Source organism: Ranitomeya variabilis, chromosome 1 (genome assembly GCF_051348905.1).
Source record: "Ranitomeya variabilis isolate aRanVar5 chromosome 1, aRanVar5.hap1, whole genome shotgun sequence".
Classification (NCBI taxonomy): domain Eukaryota; kingdom Metazoa; phylum Chordata; class Amphibia; order Anura; family Dendrobatidae; genus Ranitomeya; species Ranitomeya variabilis.
This window is the reverse complement of record NC_135232.1, coordinates 639,562,279-639,576,475: the sequence shown is the minus strand read 5'-3', so window position 1 is coordinate 639,576,475 and position 14,197 is coordinate 639,562,279. Positions and strand designations below refer to the sequence as shown.

General features: G+C 41.6%; 1 protein-coding gene across 2 annotated transcripts in view; it reads right to left on the bottom strand.

Annotated features, from left to right (window-relative positions):
• Nucleotides 1–1,883: 1,883 nt before the first annotated feature.
• Nucleotides 1,884–14,197, bottom strand: part of AKAP6 (A-kinase anchoring protein 6) — a 633,848-nt gene continuing 621,534 nt past the window's right edge. For both annotated transcript variants that reach the window (XM_077261103.1, XM_077261107.1), the window contains exon 14: nt 1,884–4,160. In XM_077261103.1, the coding sequence (XP_077117218.1) occupies nt 4,122–4,160 (39 nt within the window). In that variant the 3' untranslated portion in view covers nt 1,884–4,121. The remainder of the gene's footprint in view (nt 4,161–14,197) is intronic.

Here is a 14,197-nt window from a genome sequence, read left to right as displayed (position 1 = left end):
CCCACAGCGCCTGGCGAAGGACCAATCCATGAGACTCAGAGCGGCGCCAGAGTCCACATAGGCATCCACGGTAATAACTGATAATGAACAAATCAGAGTTACAGACAGAAGAAATTTAGACTGTAAAGTGCCAATAGAAACAGACTTGTCAACCTTCCTAGTACGTTTAGAGCATGCTGATATAACATGCGCGGAATCACCACAGTAGAAGCACAAGCCATTTTTGCGCCTATAATTCTGCCGCTCGCTTATTGACAGAATTCTGTCACATTGCATTTTCTCTGGCGTCCCTTCAGAAGATACCGCCAAATGGTGCACGGGTTTGCGCTCCCGCAAACGCCGATCAATCTGAATCACCATTGTCATGGACTCATTCAGACCTGTGGGCGTAGGAAACCCCACCATGACATCCTTAACGGCATCAGAAAGGCCCTCTCTGAAATTTGCCGCTAGGGCACACTCATTCCACTGAGTAAGCACAGACCATTTACGAAATTTTTGGCAGTATATCTCAGCTTCATCTTGCCCTTGAGACAGGGCTATTAAAGCTTTTTCAGCTTGAATCTCCAAATTAGGTTCCTCATACAGCAACCCTAAAGCCAGAAAAAACGCATCCACATTGAGCAACGCAGGATCCCCTGGTGTCAATGAAAATGCCCAATTTTGAGGGTCACCTCGCAGCAAAGAAATCACAATCTTAACCTGCTGAACAGGATCTCCAGAGGAGTGAGGTCTGAGAGAAAGGAATAATTTACAATTACATTTGAAATTCAGAAACCGAGATCTATCTCCGGAAAATACCTCTGGTGTAGGAATCTTAGGTTCAGAAATAGGAGTACGTATAACATAATCTTGTAAATTCTGAACCTTCGTAGCAAGATTATTTAAACCTGCAGCCAAACTCTGAGGGTCCATCCTTAAACCGGAGAGATCAGAGCCATTCAAGGATTAGAAGGAGAGAAAGGCAAGGCTGTAAATAGAGCAGAAATACAACTGAGCCAACTAAGTAGCAAACATGAGAGAAAAAAAATTAAAATCTACAGACTTCTTTTACTCTCCTTTCTTCTGCCAATTACTTTAACAGCGGCCGGTCATACTGTCATGATTCCCCAATGGCATGGGAACATCAGAAACACAAAAATAACAGACTAGACTGTTATGATTCCCCAATGGCATGGGAACATCAGAAACACAAAAATAACAGACTAGCTCTCGGGTGATGGAAACTCAAGCTGACCATGACCTAAATCTACCACACAACTAACAGTAGCCAGGAAGCATTCCTACGGCTGCCTAGATGCCATGCGCCAGCCGGAGAACTAATTACGCCTGGAAGAGGAAGGAACAGACCTGGCTTACCTCTAGAGAAATTCCCCAAAGATGATAGTAGCCCCCACGTATATTAACGGTGAGTTCAGAGGAAAAGACATACACAGTATGAAGGTAGATTTAGCAAAGCGAGGTCCACTTACTAGATAGAGGAAGGATACAAAAGAGGACTTCACGGTCAGCTGAAAAACCCTTTCAAAAACCCATCCTGAAATTACTTTAAGACTCCTGTGTCAACTCATGACACAGGAGTGGCAATTTCAGTCCACAAGAGCTTCCAGTAACAGGAAATGACAAAACTGTAAACTGGACAAGAAAAACAAAACAATAAGGACAAGAGTCCACTTAGCTGATCAGCAGACTAGTAGCAGGAACATGCAACTGAATGACTCAGGTTACAATGATGACCGGCAAGGAAGTGACTGGAGAGCAAGGCTAAATAGGGAACTCCCAAAACTGATGGAAGCAGGTGAGCTGAGGCAGAAAAGCACACACAAGTCTCCAGTACCACCAGCCACCACCAGGGGAGCCAAAAAGCGGATCACAACAGATATCATTTGAGTGTTCCGGCATGCACTGTGGATTTTCAAACGAAGAGTCATCACACAGGAAGTCGGTAAAAAAAATAAGCAGTTAGATAGTGTAGTGAAGGAACGATATGGACTTTTTAATTAAAGTATATTAGAAAACAGATATGATTTATTACATTAATAGACAAGCATTTAAGATTAAAACAATTGTTAGTTTCGGATCACCCCAATTACATAAGAAGATTTTTCTGCTAAAAGTCCTGAAATGGCATTAATAGCAATTTTAAACTAATTTACAGAGCTCCAAGCAAAAAATATATATTTCTTTACCATTATTACCTCTATGTGTCCATCCTGGTATTGCTGCAAATCTGCTAAAGGTGGGCTCTGGGCAGCATCAGTCTCACTCCCTCCTAGCAGCTGATCGTAATATCCCTCGTTACTTACCCTGTAGAGGTGCTCTTCTTAGCCATACTACTGTGCTCGTGCTGAGGCTCAGGTTCTTCCCAGGCAAGCATAGCTAAAAGAAATTTCTATTGGCTGTTCAACAGTAATCACAGGATCACGGAGCATAGATCTGGCTGTTTGGAGAATGACTTAGCATGCATGTCCACCAGCACTCAGCTCATCAGGTGGACGTTCACTCTGACACATACTTTGAACTCTAGGTGGCGTCTTACTATATAAAGTAATGTCAGAACTCTTTACTAGAGTGTTTTTTTAACAGCATGTGAATGGCAAACATTATTCATTTTTATGCTCTGTACAATGAATATTAAACTTAAAAGTGGGACAATATCTTTAATGTGGCCACATTTAATGAATGTCAATCAAGCACATTGATTTTGGTGGTATCAGTCAACTTATTTTATATGGGATGGTCCTCCCATTGGAGATAGAAGGGTCAGGCCTGCTGCCATATTGGATCTGTGTGTATTAACGGGACAAAAGCCACTACCTAAAGTATCTGCCCCTCTCTCCACTGACAACACACGCACTCTGCAAGAAAGTGTACGTGTGTTTAGGGGTGTCTGCTGAGCTGAGCTTGCAAGTGCATGGAGGGGTTGGATAGAACAGTAGTTGACAGATATGTAAGGCATATGGCCACTTTAAATCCTTATGTCATGGAAGCAAAATGCATTGAAGCAATGATTGTTTTGTGACGCTAGGTCCTTATGTCTGTATTATAATACATACACTGTGCATAGTAAGGGTGTTGTATATAGACGGTGAGATTTTGCTACAATAATAAGGTGTCTCATTAATAGACAAGCAACAAGTAACTTATCTGGATCATGGGATCCCCATAGTACTGAATTATAAAGATACTAAAGACGTGTGGAGCATTCGAAAATTCTTAATAAAAAAAATTGTGTAAAATGAGAAAATTTCTTATTTTGGCATTCAAAAGGTTTGTTACACTCAACTAAATCTTTAATACAAAGACCTTAGCACACGGTGATATATGAGGTCATAATAATAACTATGTGTAATTGATTACGGTACATTATTTTATTTTCCATTAGGTCCCTGCTAGTGCTTCACTACCTACATCTTCATTGTCTGAACTGCCATCAATAAAGCAAATGAATGTCTTTGTGGATGGGGACTGAATACTGCCATCAAAGACGCCCTCTAATCAGACAAGGGGTTAATCCAATACAGACCTTGCCATATTGTCTATTCCAACCGTTGCATTTTCCACCTTTTTTTTAATCCTTTTGCACTTACATTTTTGACTTTCTGTTCCCAAATCTGTCTTTTTCTTTGTTCACATGCTTGTCTACCTGCATTCTGGTCATACAAACGTTACCTTTTAGGAACCACACATTACATTTCCTCAACTTTTATAAGATGGCAAAAGGTTGACACTTTTGATTCTCAATCTGTTTTACTGCATCCATTGTTAAGTAGCACATTTTCATCTACTGCCTCAAAACTGAATTGTAACATGTCCTTGACTTTATTCACTATACTTGCTCCCAAAGGCCAAGATTTCAGGCCTCATATGACCTTTTATTACCAAAAAATGCAAGGCTCGTACTCAAGGGTGATAATGATTGCCAGGCGTAGGGCAATGTATTATCTATACCCTGTTGTATACCCACTTAGTGAAAGGGTTTATATGTTCTTAATTTCTCACATAAAGCAAATGGAAGAAAACCCAAGATGCTGTGCGAGGAAGCATTGACGGGAGAGCAGTGTAGACAACACCGCCACCTTCACCTTTGTAGAGGATTCACCCTAGCAAAGAGAAGGCGATTACACGTCCTTGTTGGTTTTGGATCCATTTAATGGTCTCTGAAATAAAAAAAAGAAAATATCATTGCATATTCAAGGTACCAAAAAAATGAAAAGGCTAACATTTATAATATATGTGCTTCTACGGTATTTCAGAGAAACACACTTTAAATGCCACAAGGGACCGAGCTGCACGGGAGACTAGTTGGACACGCAGTTCCCCGGCGGCTTTTCCCCACCCACTGCCCTGGATTGACAGTTGTCTTCCTGCATGCCAAAACAGGAAGAGAACTTGACAATCGTGCTACAAGGAAAGGGATTTAGATTAGCTCACGAAAATACTTGGACTTGATCTTTCAGTCATCGAAGCGCAGCCGGCACGGGTTCAGTCATCGCTCAGTACATAGTGAGCAGCGGCTGTAAACACGTCCCTGCACTGACTAACGGCTCAGCAGTGCACCAGTACAGAGCCGGCTGTCAGTCAGTGCTGGGGGCGTGGTTACAGCCACTTCTCACTATGTACTGTGCCATGACAGAAGCCACTCCTCTATGACTGAAAGCCTGATACTTCCGGCAGGAATAAAATTCATTTCCTCCTGGCAGCAGGGCTCTCAGTGCAGGGACAGGCAGCTTCAGAAGACTATTAACCTGCAGACTAACCCCATATCTACATGTTAATAGCATTTTTTCACATAACAGGTTCCGTTTAAATGTTCCTTTAGACGAGGATATTACACTGACGTGTGTTGTTCAAATAACAATTAGATAGCACACTAACCAATGTAATTCAATAGACCTCTTAATTTTACTGTGAATTAGGGTCCATATGAAAAACATCCCAGCCTGCACTATTCTCTTGAGTATCTCTGACAATATTTGCCCTTTCGAGTCTATGGGTGCACAAAAAAATCGAATCCAATATGGATCATCCAAATGTCATCCGACTTTTATGGATACTTTGCCATTATTAATCTCAGAAACTTGACCCTGTACATTTTAAAATGTTGATGTATACAGTGAAGGAAACAATTATTTGATCCCTCGCTGATTTTGTAAGTTTGCCCACTGACACAGACATGAACAGTCTATAATTTTAAGGGTAGGTTAATTTTAACATTGAGAGACTATCAAAAATAAAATCCAGAAAATCGCATTGTATAAATTATATAAATTTATTTGCATTTTGCAGTAAGAAATAAGAATTTGATCCCCTATCAACCATTAAGAGTTCTGGCTCCTACAGACCTGTTAGATACTTCTAATCAACTCGTTACCTGCATTAAAGACTGCTATCCTACATAGTCACCTTTATAAAAGACTCCTGTCCACAGACTCAATTAATCAGTCAGACTCTAACCTCTACAACATGGGCAAGACCAAAGAGCTTTATAAGGATGTCAGGGACAAGATCATAGACCTGCACAAAGCTGGAATGGGCTGCAAAACCATACGTAAGACATTGGGTGACAAGGAGACAACTGTAAGGCTATGTGCAAACGCTGCGGATTTTGCTGCGGCTCCGCAGTGGTTCCGCAGCTGCGGGTCCGCAGCAGTTTCCCATGCATTTACAGTACAATGTAAACCTATGGGAAACGCAATCCGCTGTGCCCATGCTGCGGAAAAAAAAGCACGGAAACGCAGCGGTTTATATTCTGTAGCATGTCAATTCTTTGTGCGGATTCCGCTGCGGTTTACACCTGCTCCTCAATAGGATTCCGCAGGTGTAAAACCGCAGTGGAATCCGCACTAATTCCGCAATAAATCCGCAGTAATTCCGCAGGAAATCCGCAGGTAAAATGCAGTGCCTTTTACCTGTGGATTTCACAAATCCACTGCGGAAAAATCCGCAGAGCTCCAAAATATGTGTGCACATACCCTTAGTGCAATAGTAAAAAAAAACAAGAAATACAAAATGACTGTCAATCGACATTGATCTGGGGCACCATGCAAAATTTCGCCTTGTGGGGTATCCTTGATCATGAGGAAGATGAGAGATCAGCCTAAAACTACACGGGGGGAACTTGTTAATGATCTCACGGCAGCTGGGACCACAGTCACCAAGAAAACCATAGGTAACACATTACGCCATAAAGGTTTAAAATTCTGCAGTGCCCGCAAGGTCCCCCTGCTCAAGAAGGCACATATGCAGGCCCGTCTGAAGTTTGCCAATGAACACCTAGATGATCCTGTGAGTGATTGGGAGAAGGTGCTGTGGTCAGATGAGACAAAAATTGAGGTCTTTGGCATTAACTCAAATATTAAAAACAACTGACCGTCACATCCAAACATAAATCAGGTCTGAACAGGTGCTTACCTAGAGTCACCAGCTCATATACAATGAAACAGATAAGGCAGCACTCTTTAGCACTATAGCATGCAAGCATAAAATATGAAAATTGAATTGCATTACTGCACTAGAAATCTGAAAAATTGAGAATGCTTAGAGCATAAATTGGCCAATTCATGTGTACCTGGCAGCAGGGGCTGGCTGGCACTTTTCAGCCTGGGGGCAATCACAAGGCAGTGGCCCTCGAGTTGCAGTCGCCTACCTTTGCCCTACTTATCTCTGGCTGCTGCATTAAAGCAACAGAGGTAACAGGCTTTAAAAACAGGCTTGTACATAGATATATAAATAGAATGGAGCTTGCTGCATAGAAATGGGAGCAGAACCAAGCTTACTGACTACATAGATACTGTAACAGAAGCAAGCTGACTACATAGACACGAGAAGGATGGATTACTACATAGAAAAGGAAGCAGAACAGACCTTACTAGAGAGATATAGGAGCAGAACCGAGCTTACTATAGAGATATGGGAGCAGAACCGAGCTTACTACAGTGATATTGGATAGGAACTGAGCTTACGACTACAGAGATAAGGGAGTAGAACTGAGCTTACTACAGAGATATGGGAGCAGAACCAAGCTTACAACAGAGATATGGGAGCAGAACCGAGCTTACTACAGAGATATGGGAGCAGAACCCAGCTTACTAAAGAGATATTGGAGAGGAACTGAGCTTACTACTACAGAGATAAGGGAGCAGAACTGAGCTTACTACAGAGATAAGGGAGCAGGACCAAGCTTACTATAGAGATAATGGAGCAGAATGAAGTTTACTACAGCAACAGAGCTTACTACAGATGTAAGGAAGCAGAACAGAGCTTACTACAGAGATATGGGAGAAGAACCAAGCTTACTACATAGATAAGGGAGCAGAACAGAGCTTACTACAGAGCTGTGGGAGAAGAACCGAGCTTACTACAGAGTTAATGGAGCAGAATTGAGTTTACTACAGTGATAAGGGAGCAGGACAGAGCTTACTACAGATGTAAGGGAGGAGAACTGAGCTTACTACAGGGATATGGGAGCAGAACCCAGCTTACTACAGAAACATGGGAGCAGAACAGAGCTTACTACAGAGATATGGGAGCAGAACCGAGCTTACTACAGAGATATGGGAGCAAAATCAAGCTAACTACAGAGATATGGGAGCAGAACCAAGCTTACGGCATGCATATGGCACCAGAATCTAGATTACTACATCGATACAGTACCAGAACCAAGCTTACTGCTTAGATGTGGTACCATAACTGAGCTTACTTACAAACATACATATATTTTTAGAAACAATGACAAGTAAACACATAGTACGGTAGGGACATTGCTAGGGTTCTAAAAGTTCAGGGGTCCAAGCCCCAAAGTGCATGTCCTCCCCATGTAACCCCCCTATAGCCATTTAAAAGAGCAGCTATACATACTGTATATAATTACAGTGCACCACTGTTGCTAACCAAAAACATACAATGCAAAGACCAATATTATCAAAATTACTACTATAAAAGACCAAAACAATAAAACTACTTCATGTCCACCACCATCACCACTACACAGAGAATACATAATATAATATGACCAGAGACCAATGACACCACCATACACCTTCTACTACATAATGACTGAAACAAATTCAGATGTTACTAAATAAAAAAATAAAAAAAACTACTAGAAAGAGCAATATTCCCACCTTACTGTAACCGTATATTGGTAGCTACCACTCCCCCCAGAACATACACGTGAGTACAGTACAGTTATATATAGTAACTTACAGATGACGATCTTTCTGATTTGGGTCGCTCACTTTTCCCATCTTTTCCATCTCACCCAGACCTCCATTACCACTTCTCCAGCCACAACTTGTCTGCGCAGATTACAACAAAAACACATTTGACTTCTCACATTTCTAGTGATGTCTCCATCTATTCCTAACCTACAAAAACTCCCCACTCTGCATGCACCTGAGGCATAGAATACTGACCCCAATATTTAAAAAAACTGTCATTGCTAAGATTACTACTTCCCCCAAAAATTAAAGTATCCCATAGAGAGTATTAATACCCCCAATATGCAAAGGCCTGTATGCTCCTTTGAAGGATATAATATTCCATGTGCCCCCTTCCAGCAACAAATACCCTTGAGCGTCCATTTCAAGTTAACAATGTCCCCACCCAAAAAAATACTGGAACCTTAGTGCCCCTATCAAAACTATTAATGTCCCCATTTATAACAAATAATGTCCTGAGTACCCACACAGCTCTGCCTATACAGAATGATGGTCTTACAGCCCCGAACACACAATATGGTGGTCCCCAAAGCCCTTTATTGAACATTGAGGACCTCATAGCTCCCCAAATAGTAAAATGGCTACATAGCCACTATATACAATGTGATGTCCCCACTTCCCCGTACATATAGTATGATGGGTCCCACAGCCCCCTGTATATAGTATCATTGTCCCCACTGCCCCTATATATGGCCCCAGTTTTCACCACATATATAGTAGGATGGCCCCAGTTCCCCCATATATACAGTATGATGGCACCAGTCCCCCCCCCATATATATATAGTAGGATGGTCCCAGTTCTCCCCATATAAGTAACAGAAAAACTGACTGAAACAACGAGAACTAGTCTGAATAGGTGCATACCAAAAAACACCTTATATATATCAAAAAACGAAAAATGGTTGCACTCAATAGTGTTAAAGTATGTCAATGTGAAATACATGAAGTGTGAATAGCAAACTGGCTTTTGAAATTTGGGAAAAGTACACATGAGACGCTTAGCACAAAATTTGGCCGAATAATGTTGTGAGCCCATCCACCATCGTCAAGGTACTCTCATGGATCTGATGGGTCCCCGACTTAACTGCCTAGTGTGAACACTTACCTATGGCTAATCTCTGAATGTATGGGTGAATATATGCAAATTGTCTCTTCAGCGAGGAAGAGGACTAGAACTGTAGCAATCCTAACAGTCAATGTCGACCAAAAGCCAAACTTTTATCCTAAGTCATGTGACAAGGCTCGTTAAAGGGTCGACATTGACTGTTGGGATTGCTACTTCCAATAGGTGGCACTAGAGTTCTAGTCCTCTTCCTCTCTGAAGAGACAATTTGCATATTTCCAAGAGAAGCATTGCGGCTTTAAATCTCCTCACCTCGACATGCTTAACATGTCACTCTCCGCAAGGAGAAACAATACTTCTTGGATCCTGGGTGAATATAAACATCTCTCATGGTAAAGCCTACATTTATGGGTTGGTGCGGAACCTGATGTGATCAGATGTAATTAAAATCACCGCATGGGGAAGGGCGGAATGCACCTATTCAGACTAGTTCTCATTGTTTCAGTCACTTTTTCTGTTAGGTCGGGGTCACACTTGCGAATGTGATGCGAGAAACTCACATGAGTCTCTCGCATCAATACTCGGCACTTCCGCCAGCACTCGGACCGGAATGTGCGGCTGCATAGAAATATAGAACTCCAGCCCTAGTTCTCCCATATATAAAGTATGATGGCCCCAGTTCCCCCCATGTATATAGTAGGATGGCTCCAGTTCTCCCCATGTATATAGTAGGATGGCCTCAGTTCCCCCATATACAGTGTCTTGCAAAAGTATTCGGCTCCCTGGAACTTTTAAACCTTTTCCCACATATCATGCTTCACACATAAAGATACCAAATGTACATTTTTGGTGAAGAATCAACAACAAGTGGAACACAATTGTGAAGTTGAATGAAATGTATTGGTTATTTTAAATTTTTGTGGAAATTCATAAACTGAAAAGTGAGGCATGCAATATTATTCGACCCCTTTAACTTAATACTTTGTTGCGGCTGAAAGTCGCTTGAGGTATGTCTCTATCAGTTTTGTACATCGAGAGACTGAAATTCTTGCCCATTCCTTCCTTCTTCCTTGGCAAACAGCTCGAGCTCAGTGAGGTTTGATGGAGATCGTTTGGGAACAGCAGTTTTCAGCTCTTTCCACAGATTCTCGATTGGATTGAGGTCTGGACTTTGACTTGACCATTCTAACACCTGGATATGTTTATTTGTGAACCATTCCATTGTAGATTTTGCTTTATGTTTGGGATCATTGTCTTGTTGGAAGACAAATCTCCGTCCCAGTCTCAAATCTTTTGCAGACTCCAACAGGTTTTCTTCAAGATTGGTCCTGTATTTGGCTCTATCCATCTTCCCATCAATTTTAACCATCATCCCTGTCCCTGCTGAAGAAAAGCAGGCCCAAACCATGATGCTGCCACCACCATGTTTGACAGTGGGGATGGTGTTTCAGTGTGATGAGCTGTGTTGCCTTTACGCCAAACATATCGTTTGGCATTGTTTCCAAAAAGTTCAATTTTGGTTTCATCTGACCAGAGCACCTTCTTCCACATGTTTGGTGTGTCTCCCAGGTGGCTTGTTGCAAACTTTAAGCAACACTTTTTATGGATATCTTTGAGAAATGGCTATCGTCTTGCCACTCTTCCATAAAGGCCAGATTTGTGCAGTGTACGACTGATTGTTGTCCTATGGACAGACTGTCCCACCTCAGCTGTAGATCTCTGCAGTTCATCCAGAGTGATCATTGGCCTCTTGGCTGCATCTATGATCAGTCTTCTCCTTGTTTGAGATGAAAGTTTAGAGGGATGGCCGGGTCTTGGTAGATTTGCAGTGGTATGACACTCCTTTCATTTCAATATGATCGCTTGCACAGTGCTCCATGGGATGTTTAAAGTTTTGGAAATCATTTTGTATCCAAATCCGGCTTTAAACTTCTCCACAACAGTATCACGGACCTGCCTGTTGTGTTCCTTGGTCTTCATGATGCTCTCTGTGCTTCAAACAGAACCCTGAGAATATTACAGAGCAGGTGCATTTATACGGAGACTTGATTACACACAGGTGGATTATATTTATCATCATTAGGCATTTAGGACAACATTGGATCATTCAGAGATCCACAATGAACTTCTGGAGGGAGTTTGCTGCACTGAAAGTAAAGGGGCCGAATAATATTGCATGCCCCACTTTTCAGCTTTTGAATTTCCACAAAAATTTAAAATAACCAATAAATTTCATTCAACTTCACAATTGTGTTCCACTTGTTGATTCTTCACCAAAAATTTACATTTGGTATCTTTATGTTTGAAGCATGATATGTGGGAAAAGGTTGAAAAGTTCCAGGGAGCCGAATACTTTTGCAAGGCACTGTATATAGTATGATGGCCCCAGCCACCATATATACAGTACAATGGCCCAGTTCCTCCATCTATAAAGTATGATGGCCCCAGCCCCCATATATACAGTATGATGGCTCCAGTTCCTTCATATATAAAGTATGATGACCCCAGACCCTTATATACAATATTACAGTATGATGGCCCCAGTTCCACCCATATATAAAGTATGATGGCCCCAGCTAACATATTTACAGTATGATGGTCCCAGTTCCTCCATATATAAAGTATGATGGCCCCAGCCCCCATATATACAGTATGATGGCCCCAGTTCCTCCATATATAAAGTATACTGCCCAACCACGTAGTATATTGCTGATGGCCCCAGCCCCCATATATACAGTATGATGGCTCCAGTTCCTCCATATATAAAGTATGATGGCCCCAGCCCCCATATATAAAGTATGATGGCCCCAGACCCCATATATATATTATATATAGGATGGCCCCACAGCCCATTCATATAACAAATAATGAAGTTTATATTCACCTCATCCTGATTCCTGGCACTGCAGCCTCCGTCTTCTCTTCTGGCCTGTAGAGCAGCATGAGACAATGACATCATCGCACCCCCTGCATGAGCACGCTGAGGTCTCACAAGCCGCGGTCTGCAGCTTATGAGACAGACTGATTCTTGTGGCCGTTTCTGCTGCCGGCCGCATCACAGCACAAGGACACAGTGTGCTGTGCGCGGCTATCAGGTGGCCGGACCTGCACAGTTGCTGGGGTAGCGGCCTGGGGGCATTTGCATCCCTGCCACCAGGTCCAGCCAGCCCCTGTCTGGCAGCTAGGTAAGCACCTGTTCAGACCTGATTTATGTTTGGATATGATGGTCAGTTTTTTATTTGTATGTATTAGCCTTCTGACTGAGCACTCTACCCCTTAGCCTTAGGTATTTTAATTGCAGCTTTATTCTACCCCTCCACAGACATAGAGACTTCAGTCCAAGAGAGGATTCATATTAGGTCCCCAGAGAGATGTAGACTGTTTAAAAGAGGATTGGCATTAGGTCCTGGCAACGAGAATCGCCTTAATGTGGCTGCCAAGTACACTTGAATTGGCCAATTTATAAGGTAAGCATTCTCAATTTTTCATATTCCTAGTGCAGTAATGCAATTCAATTTTCATATTTTATGTTTGCATGCTATAGCGCTACAGAGTGCTGCCTTATCTGTTTCATTTGGCATTAACTCAACTCGGCGTGTTTGGAAGAAGAGAAAAGCTGCCTATGACCCAAAGAACACCATCCCCACTGTCAAGCATGGAGGTGGAAACATTATGTTTTGGGGGTGTATCTCTGCTAAGGGCACAGGACTACTTCACCACATCAATGGGAGAATAGATGGAGACATGCACCATAAAATCCTGAGTGACAACCTTCTTCCCTCCACTAGGACATTAAAAATGGGTTGTGGGTGGGTCTTCCAGCATGACAAAGACCAAAAATATACAGCCAAGGCAACAAAGGAGTGGCTCAAAAAAAAGCAGATTAAGGTCATGGGGTGGCCTAGCCAGTCTCCAGACTTTAATCCCATAGAAAACTTATGGAGGAAGTTGAAGCTCTGAGTTGCCAAGCAACAGCCTCAAAATCTTGATGATTTAGAGATGATCTGCAAAGAGGAGTGGACCAAAATTCCTCCTTACATGTGCGCAAACCTCACCATCAACTACAAAAAACGTCTGCCTGCTGTGCTTGCCAAAAAAGTCTTGTTTTCCAGAGTGATCAAATACTTATTTCTCACCGTTAAATGCAAATAAATTTCTATAATTTATACAGTAAGATTTTCTGGATTTTATTTTTGATAGTCTATCTCTCAATGTTAAAATTAACCTACCCTTAAAATTATTGATTGTTCAAGTCTTTGTCAGTGGGCAAACTTACAAAATCAGCAAGGGCTCAATTACTTATGTACTTCACTGTATATAAGGATGCCACACAGATATTACATGGATGTCATATGGGTGTCAGTCACATGTAATTTACGGACACAAAATAACAATAAAAATGAAAATCATCCAAGTTTTCTGGATGAAAATTGGATGATTTTTCATATTCTCGTCTGATGCTGGCCTTACACTATCTCTGCAAATGGCACCTTTTACATAAAAATGTTATTTACTTAGGAGAATCGATGATTTTGTTTTTATTTGGTAAATAATGTAAAATATCTCGAAATATAGTTTCTTGGCATTAAACTTATTTATAAGCGGTACTTTCTGTGCCAGTACAGTTAACAACCGTAATGCTATTCTAATTATAACTGCTAATGAGCAATTGCATATTCATGCTTTGCTTTACTTACTGTGTCTATCATTAGATGATATTTAAACGAGCATTTATCTTTGTGTCACATATGCAGATGGTATATTCTAACATAGGAGCTAATCCTTAATTATAGTACGAAGTTGGGGGTAGGAGCCAATAGCTAATAATCTGTATTTTTTTTTTATTTCAATGATTTACAGCTTTAGTGAATTGCGGCAGAGTTATGTGTGCTATATGACCTACAACAAGTTT